At 48.7% G+C, this 22,155-nt stretch overlaps 11 protein-coding genes across 11 annotated transcripts; 7 read left to right on the top strand and 4 right to left on the bottom strand.

Moving 5' to 3' along the window:
• Nucleotides 1-622: 622 nt before the first annotated feature.
• Nucleotides 623-2,241, top strand: P152DRAFT_472938 (uncharacterized protein; the record flags this gene model as incomplete). Its single annotated transcript, XM_033681192.1, has 2 exons — nt 623-683; nt 743-2,241. 2 exons carry the CDS (start codon nt 623-625, stop codon nt 2,239-2,241), a joined length of 1,560 nt encoding a protein of 519 aa, XP_033534819.1.
• A 231-nt stretch (nt 2,242-2,472) lies between these two features.
• On the bottom strand, nt 2,473-3,688 carry P152DRAFT_395385 (pre-mRNA-splicing factor cwc2; the record flags this gene model as incomplete). The annotated part of the gene is made up of 2 exons (XM_033676300.1): nt 2,473-3,032; nt 3,082-3,688. 2 exons carry the CDS (start codon nt 3,686-3,688, stop codon nt 2,473-2,475), a joined length of 1,167 nt encoding a protein of 388 aa, XP_033534818.1.
• A 305-nt stretch (nt 3,689-3,993) lies between these two features.
• P152DRAFT_414941 (GTP-binding protein) lies at nt 3,994-5,966 on the top strand. Its single transcript, XM_033677039.1, has 9 exons — nt 3,994-4,097; nt 4,153-4,181; nt 4,278-4,331; nt 4,363-4,688; nt 4,735-4,844; nt 4,891-5,036; nt 5,089-5,146; nt 5,194-5,358; nt 5,410-5,966. The coding sequence occupies exons 1-9, from the start codon at nt 4,069-4,071 to the stop codon at nt 5,621-5,623; spliced, it is 1,131 nt and encodes a 376-aa protein (XP_033534817.1). The 5' UTR covers nt 3,994-4,068; the 3' UTR covers nt 5,624-5,966.
• A 138-nt stretch (nt 5,967-6,104) lies between these two features.
• Nucleotides 6,105-7,983, top strand: P152DRAFT_457551 (uncharacterized protein). The gene is made up of 3 exons (XM_033679252.1): nt 6,105-6,355; nt 6,412-6,960; nt 7,018-7,983. The coding sequence occupies exons 1-3, from the start codon at nt 6,305-6,307 to the stop codon at nt 7,642-7,644; spliced, it is 1,227 nt and encodes a 408-aa protein (XP_033534816.1). The 5' UTR covers nt 6,105-6,304; the 3' UTR covers nt 7,645-7,983.
• Nucleotides 7,984-8,754: 771 nt separating this feature from the next.
• On the top strand, nt 8,755-10,328 carry P152DRAFT_448516 (pisatin demethylase; the record flags this gene model as incomplete). Its single annotated transcript, XM_033678060.1, has 3 exons — nt 8,755-8,814; nt 8,866-9,948; nt 9,999-10,328. 3 exons carry the CDS (start codon nt 8,755-8,757, stop codon nt 10,326-10,328), a joined length of 1,473 nt encoding a protein of 490 aa, XP_033534815.1.
• A 648-nt stretch (nt 10,329-10,976) lies between these two features.
• On the top strand, nt 10,977-11,661 carry P152DRAFT_308254 (uncharacterized protein). The gene has a single exon (XM_033675137.1). The coding sequence runs from the start codon at nt 11,106-11,108 to the stop codon at nt 11,469-11,471; it is 366 nt and encodes a 121-aa protein (XP_033534814.1). The 5' UTR covers nt 10,977-11,105; the 3' UTR covers nt 11,472-11,661.
• Nucleotides 11,662-11,792: 131 nt separating this feature from the next.
• P152DRAFT_308236 (uncharacterized protein) lies at nt 11,793-13,021 on the top strand. Its single transcript, XM_033675136.1, has 3 exons — nt 11,793-11,891; nt 11,948-12,414; nt 12,483-13,021. The coding sequence occupies exons 2-3, from the start codon at nt 12,107-12,109 to the stop codon at nt 12,820-12,822; spliced, it is 648 nt and encodes a 215-aa protein (XP_033534813.1). The 5' UTR covers nt 11,793-11,891; nt 11,948-12,106; the 3' UTR covers nt 12,823-13,021.
• Nucleotides 13,022-13,342: 321 nt separating this feature from the next.
• On the top strand, nt 13,343-13,653 carry P152DRAFT_472933 (uncharacterized protein; the record flags this gene model as incomplete). The annotated part of the gene is made up of 2 exons (XM_033681191.1): nt 13,343-13,436; nt 13,553-13,653. The coding sequence occupies 2 exons, from the start codon at nt 13,343-13,345 to the stop codon at nt 13,651-13,653; spliced, it is 195 nt and encodes a 64-aa protein (XP_033534812.1).
• Nucleotides 13,654-15,393: 1,740 nt separating this feature from the next.
• Nucleotides 15,394-15,847, bottom strand: P152DRAFT_457545 (uncharacterized protein). Its single transcript, XM_033679251.1, has one exon. It carries the CDS (start codon nt 15,732-15,734, stop codon nt 15,573-15,575), a length of 162 nt encoding a protein of 53 aa, XP_033534811.1. The 5' UTR covers nt 15,735-15,847; the 3' UTR covers nt 15,394-15,572.
• Nucleotides 15,848-16,984: 1,137 nt separating this feature from the next.
• Nucleotides 16,985-18,777, bottom strand: P152DRAFT_506851 (uncharacterized protein; the record flags this gene model as incomplete). The annotated part of the gene is made up of 5 exons (XM_033682503.1): nt 18,005-18,777; nt 17,785-17,911; nt 17,674-17,738; nt 17,197-17,515; nt 16,985-17,166 (listed from the first exon to the last, which is right to left on the bottom strand). The coding sequence occupies exons 1-5, from the start codon at nt 18,344-18,346 to the stop codon at nt 16,985-16,987; spliced, it is 1,035 nt and encodes a 344-aa protein (XP_033534810.1). The 5' UTR covers nt 18,347-18,777.
• Nucleotides 18,778-20,051: 1,274 nt separating this feature from the next.
• Nucleotides 20,052-22,120, bottom strand: P152DRAFT_457543 (HET-domain-containing protein; the record flags this gene model as incomplete). The annotated part of the gene is made up of 4 exons (XM_033679250.1): nt 20,052-20,819; nt 20,880-21,657; nt 21,711-21,976; nt 22,083-22,120. 4 exons carry the CDS (start codon nt 22,118-22,120, stop codon nt 20,087-20,089), a joined length of 1,815 nt encoding a protein of 604 aa, XP_033534809.1. The 3' UTR covers nt 20,052-20,086.
• Nucleotides 22,121-22,155: the final 35 nt, after the last annotated feature.

Raw genomic sequence — 22,155 nt, 5'->3', positions numbered from 1 at the left:
CAATGGGAGAGTTGCGAGCCTGCAGCCGAAGCTGCAGCCAACCTAAAGACGGCACATGGGGTCGTGAGTCATTATGTTCTGATTCTCCAACTCTTCAAATGTGAACAACTCTTATTACGAGCGTGTGTTATTCTCTCATTCTCCATTGATATGGCTTGCATTGACCGCCAGATGAGACTATGTATAGTGGGAGGGGCTGTGCACGTGACGGCGAGCACGTGTCAAAAAATTCGCGATCTACAACATGGATCATCAGAACAACGCGTCTCCAAAATACTCGCGATGCAGGTATGCTACCTAATTGATACGAATAACTAATTGAAACCAACTTCTTCCGCTTCGTCTGGCTTCCAAGCGTGATTTCATGCCAATTTACGAACTTCCCTGACCTTTCGGACTTCTTCCAAGCAGTGAAGTGGAAAGTCGCTGTTGCCCCGCGGCTTCGATGTGTAAACAAACCGTCGGCTGTCTTGCGGAATCAATTACAACTCGCCTTTTCCCGAACTTCTGACGAGGATCACTATGCATGCTTAGCTTCCTTGTGAAGTGAGGTATTTCTATTCGTCTGAGGCGTTCTTACGCTGAACTCGCCCCATCGAAGCAGAAGGCCAACAGTCCAGGCATGTTGTCCTGGTTTGGGAACTCGGCGCAGTCCAGCGCAAGTGTCAGTACCAACGCTCAAGGTATTGCCATGTTTGTCGCGCGGCTTCAATTGCATATCTAAATGATTTCTATGGTTTAGGTATCCTAGACGACACGGAGCTTGAAGCTCCAGAAACACCGGCACCCGTCTTCGCAGTCCGAGCATTCAAATATGCGTTATTCGGTACCCCCAAACCCGGAATCGACGGCCAACTCCTTCATACTGAAGAAAATAAACGCACGGAACCGACCGCGAAGGACGAGATAAGCAGGCCTTCATCTTTGCATCGAGCTACTCGATTCAATGAGGACTCCCCTACAAAACCCAACAGCATCCTCATGACGCCTAGGGCTGGCACGAGTCGCAAGAAAAATGTCTCTTTCCCCGCACATGTCGTCGATAACGAAGGCAAAACCTCTTCCTTTGCCGCGCGATTGGCAACTCCAAAAGCCGTACCTGGGAAGTTCCCGAGTCCTTTCACACCAAAAACGAGGCCGTTGTTGCAAACGAGTCTAGAGGACGAGAAGACGATCTCAAAGGAGACCATTTTAAAGGCGAATGCGCCAGATCCCTTAGCAGTATCAAACCAAACCGAACGAAGCAATGCATCGCCGGCCAAACCCAGGGCGAAAGACGATACCGACCTTACGATCGATATCGTGGAGCCTCGGTCGGAATCTGGGAGGTACTGGAAGGAACAGTACATTTCATACTCCACCAAAAGCGAGAAGGAGATGAAAAAACTTGTATCCAAGCATCAACTCGCGAAGAGCTATGCAAAACGCAAAGATGAAGAAGCCATGGTGCTGACATCCAAATTGAGCGAAACCAATCGAGAACACAGGGTCAAGGGGAGGGAAATGTCCGAGCAAATGAAGGAGCTCAAGCGGCAACTGCTGCGAGGGCACGACGAGATCACCAGGTTGACTGCAGAAATGACCATTCTGAAGCGGAGACTGAACGAGTCTAGCCCAGCTGTAACGCCCCATCATTCGAGCGACGTCTGGGCGGATCACGATCTGCAAAATGAGCGGACGAAGACAGAAGCACCAGGTGATGAGGTCAGTCTCGTCTTGGACCGACGTTTTCAGGCCCTTCGACCGCAGAATCGTCATGGACGAAGCAGAACCGGCCGTGTTGCCCGTCAGATCCTTCGCCCGCGCGATGCAAACCTGGCGTCGCCGGCGGATCAGCAGGGAGACGGGGCACAGGTTGCTTCTGCCACAATATCCGACAAATCCCTGCCTCATCGCCCTCCATGCACAAATACACCACGGATGGCCGGTGTATCACGCCAATCCACGTCCGATGTCGGCGCCGACGCTGAGAATCGACCTCCAAATACGCAGTGTCGTCCGGAGCAAGCACGCGTGGAAGTCCGAGATGGAAATTTGCCGACAGCGCCGGCAGGTTTCAAAGAGGTGCGAACCCAATGGGAACCGTCCAGTATTCCAGGCATGGACAGCGAAATCGACTTGTCAAGATTGTCACGGATAAATCTTTCGAGGACACCTCTACCTCAGGAGAAAACTGCAGCTGCAAGAGCAAGACTTAGGGCCCGTCGAGACGAAAACGCAGCAAGGAGGAAGAAAGCATAACAAGACGTTTATTATCCGCTAGGGACAGCTTATCATGGAGATGAAATTCATTGACATCTCAAACCCTGGGATTGGTTGTTTGGTGACAGGGGAGAAACGAGAGGATATGCAGGGACCAGAAAGGATCGCTCCGATTTAGTAGCCTGCAGCACCACTGTTTGAATATGAAGCCCCGATTCTTTGAGCTCGTCCCGATTAGCTCGTGTGGTATATGCCATGCCCATGTCCAGCTCAATCGCTCTCATCCTCGCTCCCATATCCCACGAGAGGGCCACTCGCCGCAGCCGGCGCATCTTTCGACTCCATCCTTATGCCATGACCGTTCAGTCCTTTCAAAGCCTGTATTGTGGAGCGCGTAAATATGCCTCCATCTTCATGGCCATCCTCAACATCCTGCTCTCGTTCCTCGTTCCTTTCCATTTCCAGCAACATCTTCTCCTGCGCCGCTTCGAGCCCTTTGCCTTGGTTATAGTACACGCCATCCGGCGCATTGTAACCTTCCAACCCAAAGTCAAGCTCTTTCCGCCTCCGCTTCGCCTCCGGGTCCCGTCCCTCGATTTCCGCGACAAACTCTTCCGGCAGCGCCCGTCGGACCGCTTCAGCGGCTTGTTCTTCCAGCTGTCGTGCTTCTCGTTTTTGTGCTGCGGGGTTCGGATCCACCGTGGCCCATCGAACGTTCAAAATCTCGGTATTATCAAGCGATTGGTGCGCCATCGCTTCTTTCGCAAACTGGGAGTTGGCTTCGTTGGTGTATGTGATGAAAGCGACTCCTCGGTTGGTGAGGACCCGGGCTAGAAGATGTCAGCATAGAAACAGAAAGAGAATGGATGAGTCACGTACTGCGATCGATTTGACCCCATTCCTGGAAATGCCGGGCGACGATTTCCTCAATGTCATCCGTGACATGTATTCGCCCGCAATACAATGTCCGGTTCTGGCGCATGAAGCTTCCCACTCCGCCCATATCATCCCGGTAGTCGTTGAATTTGTCCCGTCCAAAGCAATCCACGTTCGGATTGAATATGTCATGAATCCCCGGTAGTCGGTGGAGGTATTCGCAATCCTGGCCTTTCGGGCAGATTCCTCTCGCGAAGAAGAGGCAAAAGTAGGATCCAGGAACTTTATCGGCTCTCGTATATCCGCTATCACGCGCGATATTACATCGGCCCTTGGCGGCCTGTTGGGAGAGGTATTTATCTTCTCGGTCGCCTCCTGACCATTTGTTGTACCAGATGTTAAAGGTGGTTCCCGTTTGTGGCGGCGGTTCGGATGTAAAGGTTGCTGGGTCGACTTGGGGACGGGCAGGCCGTCTTTTCCTCTTGACGATCTTCTTCACTACTTTCCGACCCGACGAATCGTTCACGATCAATGCGGTTGAAGCCGTGTCCGGAGCAGACGATGGTTCTGCGGGTTTGACGGCAGATGTGGTTACGTCGATGTCTGCCATGGTGAATCAAGCCCAGCGGGGATGCGCGTGGCGTCTTAATGAGTCTCTATCGTCATACGCCGGAAATATCAGATCAACTCAGTAATTCCGCTCGAATTAGGCTGTCAGAAAGCTTGAATAAGTTGGTGTCGGGGGAGTAGTCAATGTGGACGCTGAGGGAGAACTGAATCAGTTCACAACATTTGGGAAGTCAAAGAAGGCTGACGTCGAACCCTTTAGTTGCCTTGTTGCCTCGCGACAGTCCCAGTCCCAGTCCTGAGGTATTCCACCAAATCGACTGGAACTTCATGCTCTCTCCGCCAATACGAATCTAAACACCGACGTATTATTCCTTTATACGGTAGTGGGTTGAGCGGCTCCATTGCTGCAAACCAGTCAAGATGGTGAACATTACAGAGAAAATCAAGGAGTATGCGCTTTCGTGCTGGCCTTTACAAGTTGCGGCGCTGATATCGCTGCTGTAGGATCGAGGAGGAGATGAAGCGGACACAGAGTATACGACTCACCTTTTATCAGGAGGAACCATCTAACTTTTTCAAGAGAACAAGGCGACTGGTATTGTAAATTTATCTAGCGACTATCGCTTGAGCTGACCACACGCAAGAATATCATCTTGGACTTCTGAAAGGGTACGTCTTGCCATGTCTCCGCGTGGTTCACTCATTAACCACAAGGCAGCAAGCTCGCTCGTTTGCGGGCGCAATTACTTGAACCGGGACCAGGCGCTGGAGCAGGAGCCGGGGCAGGATTCGATGTAAGCAAGAGTGGAGATGCTCGGATCGCCCTCGTCGGCTTTCCCTCCGTAGGAAAGTCAACTTTCCTTTCGAAAATCACCAAGACGAAGGCCGAGGTTGCTGCGTACGCATTCACAACCTTGACTGCCATTCCCGGTGTCTTGGAGTACGGCGGCGCCGAGATCCAGATTCTCGACCTCCCGGGGATTATCGAAGGCGCTGCGGAAGGCAAAGGACGAGGTCGGCAGGTCATTTCCGCTGCAAAGGTTTGGGGTCCGTGGTTTTCACGATCTTCCGAACTGACTGTCCCAGACTAGTGACATGATTTTAATGGTGCTGGATGCGACCAAAAAGGCCGAGCAGCGAGCCCTCTTAGAGGGGGAACTGGAAGCGGTCGGCATCAGGCTGAACCGAGATCCACCGTGAGTGCTTCATTATTCTGCATTCTAGCTCCGCTCACGCCATCAGGAACATCTACCTCAAAGCCAAAAAGGCCGGTGGAATGAAGATCAGCTTTAGTGCACCGCCGAAAAACATCGATGAAAAGATGGTGTACAACATCCTCCGGGATTACAAGATACTAAACTGCGAGGTGCTGGTCCGAGATGAGAATGGTAGGTTGAAGTCCAAGAAAATACCGTTTCGTTCGTTAACTTTGAAAAACAGTGACTGTGGATGACTTCCTCGATGTCATCATGAAAGACCATCGAAAATACATCAAATGGTGAGAGATGAAGCTCTCACTCTACGATGTAACTAACGTTTGCATAGTCTCTACGTCTATAACAAGATAGACAGCGTAGGCATTGAATATCTGGACCAGCTTGCGCGCGAACCGCACACGGCCGTCATGAGCTGTGAATTGGACCTGGGTATTCAAGACGTTGTAGACAGATGTTGGAAAGAGCTGCGGCTGATCCGCATCTATACCAAACGGTATATTCCCTTTCCTCGAAGCGCATGTTTTGGAGTACTAACAATGCCCAGAAAGGGGATTGCCCCTGATTTCAGCGAGGCCCTGATTGTACGGAGTGGGTCGAGCATTGAAGACGTATGCGACCAGGTCCACAGGACGTTGAAGGATACCTTCAAGTACGCGTTGGTTTGGGGAGCAAGTGCACGCCATGTTCCCCAACGAGTGGGACTGGGTCATCTGGTTGCTGATGAAGACGTCGTCAGCATCGTGGCCAAGCCCAAGTGATAAAGGTGCACAAGTGAGCACCTTAGGCTCCGAATTTGTGGGATATCACCCGCTGCAGCCTGCTGTTAATGCCGTGATGACATCCGCGATAGACAGGAAAGATGTCCGGATAGCAATTCGGCGTACAACGGGTCGAATAGCACGGTTCGCTGATTGGCGAGTCGCATGGTATGAACTAAGCAAGTGTACGGCAAACTCGCGTCCTTATATGCGACTTGTGAGAAAGTCTCAGAGGATTGGTCATCCCCATGTGTTTCTCCGGCATAGCACTACCCGCCTATCACCAATACAGAAAATGCCAACCATTTATTGATGGGATAGGTAGTTGACGCGTCAATATGAGACTTGAGTTATGCTTGATGTCCCGTTCCAAACATGAAGATGTGGTCACGATGTCCCCCCTGCACGTGGGGTACCCGTAATCCCTGTTCGGCGTCACGACATCCACTGACCTCATCCCACGAACTCCACAGCATCTAGGTGTTTCAATCATAAATGGGACTCCTCCTCACTATTACAGCACCTCCAAGCGATGTACCGGTAACCTACTTGCCTCTGTGTTGCTCAAACCAAGTGCCTTCTCCGTTCTTAGTAGCTACCCGTATCTCGTAATTGCATTGACTACAAAGCCAACACGAAGCAGCTCCAGCCGGCTGAACAGCTTATGGTGCTGTCGCCACCATGGCAGACTTTGCATCCACTCACCTGAATCCAGATGAACATCTTCTACTAGTATGTCCTGTTAATCAACAGTCATGGAAAGGATGATCCTAATGTATGCGGGATAGGACCAACCACTTCTCCGTTTACCCTTAGAACTCAACCGCAAGAACTTAAGGACGGCTCAGCGAGAGATCGACTCGGGACAAAAGAAAGTGCCAACATTGATCAAGAACGCGGTCAACGCTGCACTGGCGGAAAATGGACAGCAGGACCCCTCGGCCAAGCCCCAGGCCGAACTCGATGCCACTCTAACGAGGCTCAAGAACCTTAAACGGAAACTCACTCACCTCGACGCATCGAGCAGCACCCGATGTGAACAACTTGACGCTCGGTTACAACATCTCGACCAGTTGCACAGCATGGATTCTCTTGCCGACGTCAAGTATGAGGTATGGAGCCGCGTGCGGCTCGACTGCCTCCTCATCGATTATCTCTTGCGCGCAGGATACGTAGAAAGCGCGAAGCAGCTAGCCATAGAAAAGAACGTTGAAAGTCTAGTCGACATCGAAGCATTTGAAGCGGTTGGGAAGATTGAAAACGCTTTACGGCGAGGAAGCCTTTCCGAAGCGCTTGCGTGGTGCGAGGATAACAAATCGCACCTGCGCAAGATGGGCGTAAGTCGGTACCATTAACCCCCCCAAGTCGTCCACTAACCCTTCGTTCCATTCTAGAATAGTCTCGAGTTCGAGCTTCGTCTCCAGCAATACATTGAGGCCGTACGTACGGGCAGGAAGGAGAAGCTCATCGAAGCTACCTTGCATGCTCGGAAACATTTGGCGCCACATCACGACACCGATTTCGCCATACGAGCTGCTGGTCTGCTCGCCTTCTCTCCCGATACAGCCGCCGAGCCATATGCGACTCTCTACTCACCATCACGCTATCCGTACCTTGCCAATCTATTCCTCACCACCCACCATGCGCTTTTTTCGCTCCCCACTCGGCCTTTACTGGACATTGCGCTTACCGCCGGCCTGTCCGCGTTGAAGACCCCCACCTGCCACAGCGCCTTCAACACCTCCAGCTCCGGCGCCGCCGTCGGGGCTGCGACCGCCACCGTCTGCCCGATTTGCAGTACCGAACTGAACGAATTGGCGAAAGGCGTACCGTATGCGCATCATTCGAAAAGCCACGTGGATTCCGAGCCTGTGGTGCTTCCCAATGGTCGGATATATGGGAGAGAGCGGCTCGAAAATATTAACGAGAAGCTGGGGACCGAACCGGGCCATGTGCGTGACCCGGGAGAGGTGGGCTTGAAGTTCAGAGAGCAGGACATCAAGAAGGTGTTCATCCTTTAATCGGGGCGGAATTCTTTAAATTGTCTTAGGTGGGAGCTATTATTCTGGTGTACTGATTGTTTTGCATAGCGACGGTGTTTCATTTGCTTAGATGATATTGCTAGTGAACCGGTTCTTCACAAAGCCATCGTCACTGGGAACCGATATAACGAGTCAATGCTTCAGCTGTCTTCGTAGATGGCTGTTTCTGTGTTTTTATCCGTCCAGATACAACTCCGAGCTAAGCTATTACGACGGGTAGTTTAACAATATCGGCAAAGCCGTGCTCGCCCCTGGTTGATTGACACATCTCCGTAGCATCTAAACACTTCCCCATTCATCATGATCAACACTAGGCCCTCGAACGTTGTCTTTAATTATGCTAGAAGTGACAAGGTCCTAGGATGAATTGGACGATAATCGACGAAGTGATCAGGGTTTCACAGCCTGTCTGGCCAGGAAATATTTAGAAATGGTTGGTCTTGAAACCAACCAACAATATTGAAAAATCAAGTAGAATGTTCAATGCTCTCAGGAGCCATGGCATGCAGCATGGCTACGGCTTCCTACTCAACCGGAGCAGACCTCACCATTCTAATGTTAAGACACGATATTACTACTACTGTGATCGATCCGGAAATTATAGATAAGGGTAAGGATTCTGAGCACAAGCACGCGCTCAATAGGGTGTATTTTTAGGCTTGCCATATTTAAGGACAAATCTCACCAGCCTTATTTCATTTATTTCTTACACCCACCTTAATCCCAGCTCTTCCTGTCTGCAGAGCACAGAGGAAAGCATTTAGCTTGCTTCTCAGTGCTCAAATTTCCAATTGCGACCTCGAGGGCTCGATGACTGAGTCAGGTTGTGCACCACGGCCGTGCAACGTTCCCTTCCCAACGTGTGTAACGTGTAACTCACACTCAGCGCACGCTATGATCGGCAGCCTCGAACAAAGGAGGGGGATGAGGAGGGCTCCCCTTTGGTGCCTGTGCTTAAGAAGCAGGCTTATCTCCTGATTCCGTCAAGATGGAATCGTTGCAATATTGCATCGAGTGCGTTGTATGACAAAGACATCGAAGATGTCGATCCAGAACTTTAAACAACTTCTCCCAGAGAGCGGTAATGTGATGGCCGTCAAAGGCCTGAGCCTGGGCGCCTGTACTATTCTCATTTATGTTACCTGGCAAGTGAGTTTATGACCAGTTATAATGATACGTTCTTTGGACTGACTGGCCTAGATCCTCTATATGCGCTTCTTTTCTCCCCTCCGGAACGTTCCAGGGCCATTTCTCGCAAAATTATCCGGTATATGGCTCCTCTTCATTGAAATGGCGGGCAAGAGAGCCAAAACTGTCCATGAGTTGCATAGAAAATATGGCCCTGTCGTCCAGCTCGCACCTAGTGAAGTTAGTTTCATTACCGTCGACGCAATCGAAGCATTATACGGCGTTCAAAGCCTCTTTCCAAAGGCTCCATGGTACAAGAACATTGCCCGAGCAGGTGTCTTCAACAGGATCGAACATGGCCCGCATCGCGAAAGACGGAAGCTGATAAGTCATGCCTTTTCACCCGCAAGCGTCAATGATATGGCACCTCTGATCCGTGATCAGGTGCAGAAGCTGATACGAGTGACTGAAACCCATCGTAGCCAGGGTCCGCAGGATTTTCTGCATTGGTTTCGAATGTTAAGCTTCGATGTCTCCGGCGCCGTCTTTCTCGGCCAGTCCTTCGGTGGTCTCGACTGTAAGAAAGCACCGCAATTTATCGAAGATTTAGATTTGGCTTTCATCGTCTGGGATCTCCGGGGCCGTTTCCCCACCCTGATGCAATTAATCAGCACGCTGCCATCTAAAGCGGTGCGACAGTTTCTGACCACAGAAGACCGAATTTACGCGCATGGAGTCGTGGCCTTCGATGGCTACTTGGCTCGTTATGGTCGACAATCCGACCGGAAAGATCTCCTCACGAAGATTGTCAAGCGATCGCCGGACCAGAAAGAAGGATTGACTGACGCACAAGTCGCCGATGAGATTAGCAATCTGACCTTTGCTGCTACAGACACATCAAGCAATTCCCTGACCTACCTCTTCTGGGAACTGGCCAAGCAACCCGATCTTCAAACTCAAATGCGGGAAGAACTGAAAGACATTTCGGTGAGCGCTGGAGCAGGGGTTCCGGACCACCGCGACGTTCTGAATCTGCCTCTTCTAAATGCCGTCATCAATGAGGCCTTGCGAAAACACCCTCCGGTTCCCATGGGCTTGCTTCGAGCTGTCCCAACAGGAGGAAAGAAGATTTCTGGTCATTTCCTTCCCGCAAAAGTAAGGTTCTTCCAGTCATTGAAGTAGACGAAGCTGAGAATGATCTTGAGACCGTCGTCTCCGTGCCCTGTCACACCACCCACCGCGATCCCGCGGTGTTTCCCGAGCCCGAATCCTTCAGCCCTCAGCGATGGTTGGAGCATCCGAACGGGACCGACGAGATGAGGAAACTATACATGCCGTTTTCGAAAGGCATGCGAAACTGCATCGGACAGCCTATGGCGCTATTAACCTTGCGTTTGACAGTAGCGTCCCTGATCAAACGTTACGTGGTGACGTTAAACGAAACGATGAAGCCGGAGAATATGGAGTGGACCGACCATTTCCTGGTCATTCCAAATGGGGGATGCTTCCTGGATTTTACTCCCGTCAACGAGTGATACTCGCATCTGGAAGGGGTTGCAGAGCTGACTTGAGAGGGTACACAGCCAGGTCCACTATTGAGAGCGGTTGGAAGGATCCATTGGCCCCTCGTATGCCATTCGCAGATTTCTGCAGTCGTAGGACATTGTTAGAAGTCCCTAGTGACGATGTTGATGCCAAGTCACGCTGTACTGAAAGACTTGAGGGATAGGTGATTACTATTTGAAGAATGGCAGCAGTGTGGGCTATTATTACTACTATTCCCTTGCCTGTCGTCGCTGCAATTCGCTGACAGGGGTTTGAACACCAAAAATGCATCGATCGATCGATTTCGCCCACACCACCGCCTAAAACAGTATGCTTTTGGTGTAATAATAAATTAATGTAATGATAGGATTCTATAGCCATTGCATAAAATATTGAATACGAACTAGTTGTTGCTTTGTATTGATGGTTATGGGACAACACGATTACTTACAAATTTGGTGACGTTCCGGCGCGTCGCGACCTCCAGCCAATGCCTATCAGTACGGATACCATACCCCAGTCGCGAACACTGCAACAGACAAAGGGATATGTGGGTAATGGCGGGGAGCTGTTCAGAATAAGTCTTAGTGTTGACGGGGAGCTGCAACGAGGTGGGTGACCAGTTTAGGGTATGGCAAATTTACAACTAGAATCTGAGGACCTGTGAAATTGCCGCCGAAAAGAGCGGTTTCTGACGCCGTTTTTGGCGGCATTTCCACACGACCTGGTCATGAAAATCAACTCTTCTCCTCCCCAAACACCCCGTAATGCCAAGCGCATGTGACTCTGTCCATTATCAGTTTCTTGAGTTTCATGAATTTAGAAATCGGGATCCCGTTTCTGCACTCAACCCATCCCAACTTTCCAACATGCTCTGCCACCCCTCTAGCCGCTACAGTCGGCAGCATCCAAAAATGATCGTATATAAAAGCCTACCGTGTGCTGCCATGCCCTTCATCCTCTTATCCTATCCCTTCCTACCTGCTTTTATCTTCCCTTCTCCGGCATCCCTACGGATTCGCTCTCTCGTATGCCGCCCTACTCCCAGCTGGTCTTACCTTTCTTTCGCCTCTCTTTTCACTTTCTCTCTACCCGTGCTTCGCCATGGGAAAGAGGGCGCTTCCTGCCGTTAACGCAGAGGAGCACTAGCACTGGACTCGGCCTATCCTCTGCGATGAGACCCGAGCGAGGCTCGAGCACTTTCGAAGCCTCGGACACCTTCCTCTAAACTTTAAGCCTAAAACACTTCAGGGTATCGCCGTAGTGGAGAGATATTGGCGCAGGTCGGTCACCTTTTTCGACATTGCTGGGCAGATAATGCTAACAGTCTCGATTAGGCCGGTAGATACTGCGACCACCTAGGAGTAAACTATATGGAACATCTCACTACAGAGGACCCCCCAGTTTATATGAGCTTCTTTGATTGGATGTACGAGTCTTCTAAGAAGAAGAAGTTACAATCATACGACGAGTATTGGAGGCGATTGAACCAGTACTTTACTCTCTTCACCCGCCATCCAATGAGTAACCACGTTCATCAACAAATAAGACGGGTATGTTTGTGTACCTTCTATTCATCAAACCTCCCCTGCTGATCGAGTACCATTAGTTCCTTGAATATATATTCCCGGCCGAACGCGAGATTTCAAGGCGTGCCAAGAGCAAGTATACTCTGACAATTGAGGAATATGGACTTTTCCAGAGGTATCTGTGGAAATATTCCTTCTATTTCCGCTGCGGCAACATGCTCGTTTAGCAATCTATAATCATGCTGTGGTCTTCAATCACGGGAACTCGACCTGGCGTGCTTCTGCCGGATAACTGTAGTCCTGACGCTTTATCTCGGAACGATGAAGACCAGCAAACCACTATTACACCGAAACCGAAGAGACGGAAGCTGAACCAAACTTTCGTTAGCGATCTGCCGGAGTATGTCTCCATTGATCCCTCCCTAAAAACCGTCTGTAAGGAGGATATCGAACTCTTCTACCTCAGAAATCCAGAAGGCGGTAGAGACGTCCCGTGCGCAATTATTACCTTCCGGAATTTGAAGGGCAGACCAGAAGGCTCCGACGGGTATAATTCAACCTTTTCCTGGAAGTGTTTTTGCAGCAAAAAGGGTTGCTAATATATTTTTGGAACAGAACACGATTCTTCATGCATTGCGACTACCTGCTGACATATTGCCCGATCTTGCACATCGTGGCGATGGCGTTCCGCGACGGGGCCTTCGAAAACGAACGACTAACACCAGAACTTTTCTGGCGACTTCGAGTCCCGAAACGTCTACCGAGCCTGCCTCTAAGATGGAAGAAAGACAAACTGAAATTTCCAGTTCTCCGTCGCATGAAGCAAGCTCCTTACGGCTATGAAGTAGACCAGTTCCTGCCGATGAAGTACGACTCCAGTAATAGCGCACTGAAGCATATCGGAGAAGGGCTAGGGTACGAGGACCTACCAACTCATTACAACTTTCGACGCTAGGCTGCAAACGCGGTTAATCGTAAGCAATTTCGGAGAACGGTCCCTATTCTACTTATCCTACCTTCCTTTTTGCCCGAGCCTCCATTACTTGAACTATCGTAGAACTCGGCACTGATATCTACGCAGGTAATTACACCGAGGCGGAGCGCATGAGGGTCCTCGGTCAATCTAGGAATCGCGTTTTTAAGAAATACTATCAAAGCGACTTCATCGGTGGTCTCTAACATATTGTCTTAATACGGCCGTCACAGACGGCTCTATACAACGAAGCGCGGAAGTGTAGGAACAGAGATCCTCTAGCGCTAAAAGCGCTCAGCGGCGAGCAGCTCAAAGTCGTCCGTAGGGATTCTCGGATTCTCTAAGACAAGAGAGAATCGAACTAAAGAACGAGATACGATTATTGGCGGGGACCGTAGAGGCTGCTAGAGATCTGTATCCGGAGCTTCACCAGAAACACGACCGGGTCTGCAAGAGAATGCATAGCGAAAGGAAGAGACTCCTTCAGGAAGCTAAGGAGAAGATGAGGGAGGACTACTACGATAGCATGCCAATAATCGAAGTCGACAAGCAGATCGACCAACTTCTGGATAACCCAGGCGTGGACTCTTCGGATGGTGAGAACGACGATGATGACTCGGACCCCCCGCCTCCCAAATACGTGTTTTAGGAGCGTGCACGTCTTGTGGACGCCTTCTACGGGCCGGACGCTAACACGCTTGATGGCGAACAGGACATCGGCCGACGGATCCAGGTCACAAAGGACATGATCGCACTTTGCGGGCTTTGGGAGCCGACCCGCCGAGGGAAGAGGTTCGACTGGAACAAGGATAACGAAGACATGGTTAATGACGTTATGAAGACAAAGCAGGAGCAGGACTCTAGTCCATGTCTCGACGAAACGAAATGTCCGACTGACGTTTGTATCATGTGCCCAAAATTGCATAGACGCAGGTTCCGGCGCATGGATTCGTTAAGACGTCACCTAATAAATTAACACCTGAGTTATCTGCCTGAAGGTGTTCCTCTCTCCTGCGTATGGGATACATGCGTAAGCAGATCTGCCTTTATCGAAATTAGAGCCTTCCTAAACTATATTGCCACGGTCCACGATTACGACGTTAAGATTGGATCCTATTTCTTTGAGCGTTTCTGTCGCACGCAGCAAATAGGCGGGAATAGAAGACCTTCGACCGAGGATTCGAGTGCAGAGTCCTTAGAAGGTTTATCGATCGATGGAATGGCCCTAAGCACGACAGTGACGGCGATGACGGATTCTGAATTAATACCGTCGTCGCCGCCGTATATAGATATTCTTGAAAGGATTGACCCAATCATCCTGAAGGAGGGAAATACGGAGTCGAAAGGCTAAGAAGTACGCTAAGCCCCAGCATCCTGTCCATTTAGTCGAAATCTCAGCCGTCGGCCGCGATCCTAGCATTCGATAAATCCGAAATACGTGCCTTTAGCTTCAGGAAGAGGTGATGTAAAATTCGAAACGATCGAGAATAGAGCCCGGAATGGAGCTTGATGAAATATAGTGGCTTAGATGAGGTGGATGGGGATGTACACTACGGGGAACTTATCGGGCTGCATCGCTTTCTTTGTCTTATCTACTCCTTAGGTTTTCTCTCCTTTATCCCCTTTCCCAGCACAATTTATCTAGATTTCGAAATTTTGAAAGGAATCGTCTTAGTCGTTACCGCTTGCTATACGAGTCTATTCCTTTAGCACCCCCTCTGATCTTAGTAAGCGCTTTCGACGGAAATACTTGTCTAATATCAGGGACGGCAAGAGGATCGACTGCGGGGTTTGTAAGATGTCAAGATCTGATGTCATTACTTAGTCATCCGTTTCCCCGCTTCGGCTATTACTTAGTCATTCGTTTCCCCTCTTCGGCTATTACTTAGTCATATGTATATCTACCTCGTTCGGTACTCTACTTCTTACAGAAATACAAGCACTTTACATTCTTCGTCACGTAACCTATTGCTTCCGTGTGGATAGACACGCTAAGCTATCAACATAAGATGTCACTCAACTGCAAGACGCACTTGCAAAACCACGCGAAGAAGATATATGGGACAGTATCGTGAACTTTAATACTAAGTTATCGACGCTTGGCCCGCTGATTAAAGCTGGGGCCCCACGATCGAGGAATATGGTCATTTCTTTATCTCTATTGGTTCTAATTCGAAGTATCCTCGCGATTTTGTAGCTGGTCTTTTATTAACGCTTCTTCCTTCCTCGCGCTTATATTTTAGAGTATCTATATATGGCCTACTTATCTCTCATCTTTATACACGTACTCTACAGTTCTAATAATACTCTTACTTGCTGTTCTGTGTCTACGTACTTGTAAGGCCTTTCCTGGCCTTCCTCTGCTTCTGTTTACTAGTTATCGCTCGTCTACGCTGTGTATTTGAGTACTGTGGATGGAACTGCCCGGAATTGCTCTAAGAGCCCAGTCCTAAGGATCATCTTGGCTGCTTGTACTGCCATTAACGAGCTACAGAGAATGCGCTTGATGTCTCCTCTTCCCCGTAACATTTCGCAGCTCGTAGCATGTCAGGCTGGGAGGATGCTAGTCTCGTGATACACGTGCATCCCTCTATATAAACGATCGCAGCCATCACAGAGTTCTTTCGTCCTCAAGGATCAGTCTGAGTCTTGGTCTTAAGCCAGAAACAGCATAGATTTCATCAACCAAGCATCGCTAGTTACTCTCCTGCTACTCGCTTACTCGTATTACGTTATTCACCCACTCTGTGTTGCGATAAAAACAACTTTACATATACCTGGAAGTGAGCGTATATCTCCACAGTCATCACTCTCCCGTAACGCTCCAAAGCTCGTATCACTCCAGGCTCATCTCTCCCGTAGCGCTCCAAAGCTCGTAATATTCTAGAGTTCATATTTCCCGTGCCATTCCGCAGCTCGTAGCATTCTAAAGCTTTCCCGTAATACTCCACAACTCGTAATATTCTAAAGCTTATTATTCCTGTATCGTTCCGCAGCTGTTACAAAGACAGATAGTAGAGAAGATGTTGATTACTATGGAGGTGACGTAGGAGAGCTTAGATACAGATGAGGTGGTCACCTGACCATATATGCCTGAGGCATCAAGTCAGGATGCCATAATCGTAACAGCAGCCTTCTAATCTTAGAAATTCTATCCTAAAAACACTATCCCAGAGCGTGCCTAGCTTCTTTGAAGAAAAGATAAGCACTGGTACTCAAATTGCGTATATGTTTACCCAAAACAATCGCTACAACAGACAATAAAAACAAACACACGATCCCTAAAATCCTTAGGGACGGCATCCCTATAAGGGATGGCATTCCACTGGGACCGACTGATATTGGAGGCCAGAAATGGAGTGGGGATCCGCACGGATGGCGTTCCCATAAGGGATCTATAAGGACTCTCGAAAATAGATGCATTGATAAAGGGTGAGGTTAGAAACTCGAAATCCGCAGGGGCGGCATTCCTATAAGGGATGGCATTCGACTGGGACACCGCCTGATATCGGATAAGGCCAGAAATGGACTCGAAATCCGCACGGTAGGCAATCCACCGATCACCAGTGCTAAACTATTCGTAGCCCGAATAGGCTCCAGGTAAACAAGTCCGTTCTGTTTCTATGCGCTTTCAGAGCCATCTTACGTACTAATTACCGCTGTTTTTGATAACCAAAAGTTCATAAAAGACATGGGTGATTTGTTTCTAGAGTCTAGTATGAGCTTGATTTTGCATCGTCTACTTAATTTAGCGATACCTTCTGTGTCGTTGTTAAGGGCTGATTGGTTTTGGAGCTATAGGTAACTAGGAATTGTAAATTGTATATGTAAAATTAATAAAAGTGCGAATCGCTGCTGTTCCCTGGCGGCAAACGGTAAACCTCGTTAAATTTATCATCGAACTCTACTCTCTAAATAACCACTTTTCAAACTGGGCCGTATTTAGACCTTTCGGTACTATTTCCCTCGTTATCGTCCATATAATAGAACATAGTCTAAAGCTAATATGATTGGCTAGCTTTAACGTGAGTGACTTCACCCTCTGCGTCTCGGGGTTGTCCTCACCCTCGCCGATAACCCTTACTTCGTACGCTCTCTCCGCAAATACGCTTACCCGAGCCTGATCTCCATGCGCGATGCCGACTTAAAAGGCGTCGTAATAGAGCCTGGCGATGAGCGCCCTAGCATACCCGTCATATTCCTCTTGAAGGACTTGAAGCAGCGAGTGGCAGTCACTCAGACTCTCCTTCGGCCTAATCTGCATGCGGAATAGATCTCCGATGGCATCGTCGAGGTCTTGAATCAGTAAACGACGGCTGTTACTAGCTTAGAGCTCGGAAGGACGAGAGCATCTACGGCAATTGTAATCGAAACCGAAGGCTTCTTTCAGGAAGGCACGTCGTACAATTAAAGTACCTCCGTGATTATACGAGATTGTGACCTCCTCTCCGGTTTTGATTGGCCGGATCGCGTAGATGGTTTCGTGCTCCGCGTTACTATCCCAGTTGTTATAAGAGTTTAGAATACAGTTGTGGTTAATGAGGCAAATCGTAGGGTTGACTCCACCTACCACTGAGCCTGCGCCACAGGGTAGAGCATTAGTCTTAAAAGTGTTGTTAAACGGATGCTTTTCCCGGGCAGTTATTATAGAGGGACAAAAATTATTGTTGCGACGCTTTGGGCAATGCCCTTGTAGAAGTATTGATACGTGATTTGATTGATCTATCTAGGAGTATGGGAGGCCTCGGAGGAATAGGAGGTAACCACACATGATACTAGCCGTATTGGGATGTCACCTGACTCCCAACCTCTAGAGGATGGTTGATATCCAACAGCCCTTAGCCTGGCCGCGAAGATCAACTCCAACTCATTGGGCGGCATGGATTGAGCCGTAAGAACTGGCTTCTCACAAAGTATCCTCGTGCCTTTTAGATATATTGAAACGGGCAATGAGACCTTTGCCTTTTCCGGGAATGTCCTTAATTTCGAAAAGTGGGATGCCAAGCTCTTTGATGGGATTAGTACCGGTGAGGAGAGATGCGATGCTGGTATTGATCTCAGGCTCGTCTCGCTGTTTGTAAAGGGGTTAGATGTTGTTAAAGAGCAGGAACGAGACTGTACGAAGGCATGACTGACTTGCTCATAGGATCTGATTGACTCTGACTTCATTCCCGTCGTAATTGCCATACTGGTCGGCACCTTCGTCCCAGTACTGGACACGGGAGCCGAAGTGAACCTTTGAAATTCTGGTAATAGTGTTGATATAGCTTGCTACTCTTGTAGCCACTGCGATGATCCCCGAAACTTTCGAACTGAAATGCAGGAATTTGTGGCCCTCAAAAGGAAGTATAGGGTGTTCCCCAGCTTTGAATAGGATGTAATTCGGTTTTATCTCGACCTGGCTATCGTCTTTATAATGGTTCTTGATGAAGCCGATAAACCGGTTCCATTTGTGTCTATCAACGACTCCTTCAGATAGACAAGGGGACCATGTCGAAGCCAGCATCAACTTCTATGGCGGCACTTTCTAATTAAATTACGCAAGCAGTGGTACCAGGTAATGAAGGTCAAAGGAAACGAGTTTGTTGATGCAATCATGCACTAGGAGAAAGTTGTCAAGGCGGTGAGTCGATAAGCGTCTAGGGGCTTTTGGGTTTTATTATTATTAGAGTAGCTTTCGCCATACTTAGGGGTCTAGCTCGCTTGGCCGAAAATGGCTCTATCCTGTAGACTTGGGGGAGGGAGGGCGTTTGTAGGAAAGAGCGCTTGTAGGAGAGGGCGTTTGCAGGAGAGCATTTGCAGGAAGGCGTTTACAGGAGGGCGTTTGTGGGTTTGCGTTTGAGGGCGTTTGTGGGTGGGTGTTTTTAGGTTTGAAGTTGTCCCTAACTAGGCGAGGATGAGAAATTGCGCGCTAGGCCCAGTTGAGCAATTAATTTCCACCATTACTAGTGTGAGGGAGAAATCTCATGCAAGGGAGAAATCTCAAATACCAAGGGAGAAATCTCACCAGCCTTTCAGGATATCTCTTATTTTTCGGGACCCGCCGGTCTCCAGACCGCGCCCCCATTTCTTAGCCGTATTTAGGTGGTCTAGCCCCCATGGTTCCCCCGTGGTTCCCACGTGGAGGAGCATCCCACATCCCACGATATCACCAATGCTTCTTTCTTTGCTTCTTCGCTCGTTTTGAGGAAACCAAGGTCCCCACGACCATCAATTGTATACAGAACATATAAGATGAGCGTATTCCTGTAGTTTGTACGCTCATTAAGGATCAAGATCAATCAACACTTTCAATTCTTGGTAATCAAGTGCTCTCCTGCTGAAGTCGCGTCTCCAGATCACCTGATCAAAGGAACAGCTATAATCTGTCAGGGTGTTGAATCGGGCTCCGCGCTAAATATATCAACAGTCCTCTCGTGGTGGTTACTACTCGTAGCTTGTTCTGTTTCCATGCGCTTTTAGAGTGTCAGCCCTGTCTTTTCACAAACTAAAAGTTCGGGAAAGACAGGGGTGATTTATTTCTAGGATCTTGTATAAGCTTGAAGTCCACGTCTGGTGCCTGTCGTTGCTGGAAAGTGGTTGTGTCTGTGGCGAGCACCAAGTGCTTCATATTAAACAATGGTGAAGATGTCCTCGTACATGTGTCTTGGGGCAATGGACTGGACTCCTGGAGCAATTCTGGGTAGTCCTATCAGTGCTCAAATATACATAGCGAAGCCGAGTGATTATCGGTATACGGAAGCAGAAGAGAGCTAGGAAAAGCCTGGCAAGTACATAGACATAGAACGGCTGTTCGAGCTAACAGTAAGGTGCAATAGCTCAGAGCAGAAGAGGAAGCAGTTCGTGCAAGGAACGGCTTGACTTCCGAAAGCGAAGGGCGGGGGCACCATATTTATAATTGTACGGAGTACAGGCGCCACACATGCCACATCAACTCGCAGTCCCAGGTCACTCTCTGTACGAGGACGCCATCCATCACTGTATTGTTTCGCCATAATCTCGTGAAAATTCAACGCTCAAGGACTCCAGACGACATTTCTGGTCTGCGTCGCCACTATATCGTGGGATTTGGAAGATTGGAAGTCAACATCGCACGTACTAAGACTGCCTGGCTGCTTGAGGGATCACATATTGGACCTTATCATCATTGAGCCTTGTCACTAGCCAATGGGAAAGACGCCTTCCTAACACAAGGACTTTTTCAATTTCCTTCGGTGTCATCAAACGTCTCCGTGTAGATTGAAGCTTACAATAACCATCTTTTATATCCTTCTTCTGATATGTAGCGCGCCTCAATCTTCCCTAGCCCAACTCTTATATATCGATTCTCCGACGATCTTTGGACGACCAATACCCAACAGTTTTTATTGGTATCTCGCTGTTGCTCGACTTCCACCGCAACGACGACCACACCATGGTCTAAATCGAGATCAAATTCTCTATCGAACCACAACTCGCCAATGGTACGTGACCTTGTCATCAATCGTGACCTTGTCATCAATCGTGAATCAACCAAAATTGGGGGTCCCCCTCCCTCTTGTTTCAGTTTAGAATTCTTAAATGACCTAACTTCGACGACAAGTGTATCTCCCCCAGCATCAAACAACGGTGTAACATTACTCGCGAGCATAACCCTAGTTGAAATAGGTGGGAAATTGATCGAGCCATACCTCATCCAGGACCACGACGGCTGGCCTTCGAATACACTTTCCGTACCATTCTCTTCGGATCGTTGCCAGAGAAGGAGCCTGGGAAGGAGGTGCGTAAATACCCCATGTTTTTGCTCAGTCCCCCAGAGATTTTTCATTCGTTCCATCAGACCGAAAATTGCAACTTCTCTATCTGATGGCTTGCTGAGACGGCATCGAGCGTACCTTGGAAAAAAATATTGTAAGAATTGAATAGTTCGGACATATCCTGACTGGGTAAGTCGATCCGGAAATCTGGGGTCAAGAAGGAAATACTTCCTCCCAAATGAACTAAGGCAAAAAGCGACGTAATTAGTGCGAACTCTAGTAATATCTGCTCCCCTTCCTTACCTTCTCATGCTTGTGAAGTTTTCACAACGCACTCCCTCGCCGCATTCCCAATATGTGTGTCTTTTGGTGAAGTGGATGATTCGACGGGATAAAACTCTCTCTTGTAAGACCCAGCCTCTTTTGTTTAGATTTCCGTCTTCCACATCGTTATCGAAGTTATCAACGTTATTACAAACGTAAATCCGGTTTCCAGAGACATCTTGGGCTCGGATAGACTGGATTGTAGATTCCCGCTCAAGGAATCCCTCATTCCAACCAGCCGCTGAAGTAGCAGCAATGGTGCAATAGGCGGAGGAGAATACTTGCTCCATGAGTTTCGACTCCTTTTTCCAATCGCAGTTGTCCATTTCGTCCTGGATAATGCAAAGGGAGTCTACCCATAGGAAACATTTTCCAAGTTTCCGAGTCACTTGAACGGCATCTTGAAACGTCTTTGGCAGATCTTCGCAGGCAAATCCGCTCTGCCGCCTCAAAATATTCTCAGGAGTGGTACAGTACGTCTTCTTTTCATCTGTCGTTGGATTACCCCAACAATGTGAGAGTGCGATATAGTCCACTTTACCAGCCTGCTCCACAAGTCGAAGCGTATTGCGATCGGAATCACCAACGAATATCAGTCGCGTCGGGCAGAATTTTGCTTCCCTATGACATCCGTGGTGATGGTCACATTCTTCGAGCCATCGGCGAAGCAGCTTCAAATAGAGGGGCGAGTTGATTAAAGAATTCCTGAATGCAAATAAATCAGGAATTCCGGCTTGGACGTTGTTGATATCCCTACCTTTATTGAGTGCCCAGTTAGCGATGAAATAAAATCTCAATATTAACACGAACCAGAAGGAGAGCAGATATGAAGAATGCGTTCACTGCCATCAGCTAGCTCTAAGGCCGAGCCGTTTCTTCGCACTCGAATCGGCGCTTTATCATTTGTGTTAAGAGAAGAGAGCGCGAAATATAATAACTTGCAAAGATCACAGTTCTCTGCAAGTGCGCGTAATTGGCGCAAAGAGAAGGTCCGTTCGGAAGAGAAATCTTTCGCGCAACCCCGACAGAGGTTAGAATTGGACTCTAAGGAGTCTTCGACATTGCTAAAAAAAATTCTGGCGAAGTCATTATCCTGAAGATAATCCCAGTCGGGCTATACCAATAAATAAGACTACGGTCAGCCGTCATGGCATCTCATTCATCTTAGAGAAGTCGACTTACTTCCTATACCAAAAAATAAGACTACGGTCAGCCGTCATAATATCTCGTCTATCTTAGAGAAGTCGACTTACTT

Source organism: Eremomyces bilateralis, assembly GCF_010015585.1.
Source record: "Eremomyces bilateralis CBS 781.70 unplaced genomic scaffold P152scaffold_7, whole genome shotgun sequence".
NCBI lineage: Eukaryota > Fungi > Ascomycota > Dothideomycetes > Eremomycetales > Eremomycetaceae > Eremomyces > Eremomyces bilateralis.
This window is presented reverse-complemented; position numbering and strand designations above follow the sequence as displayed.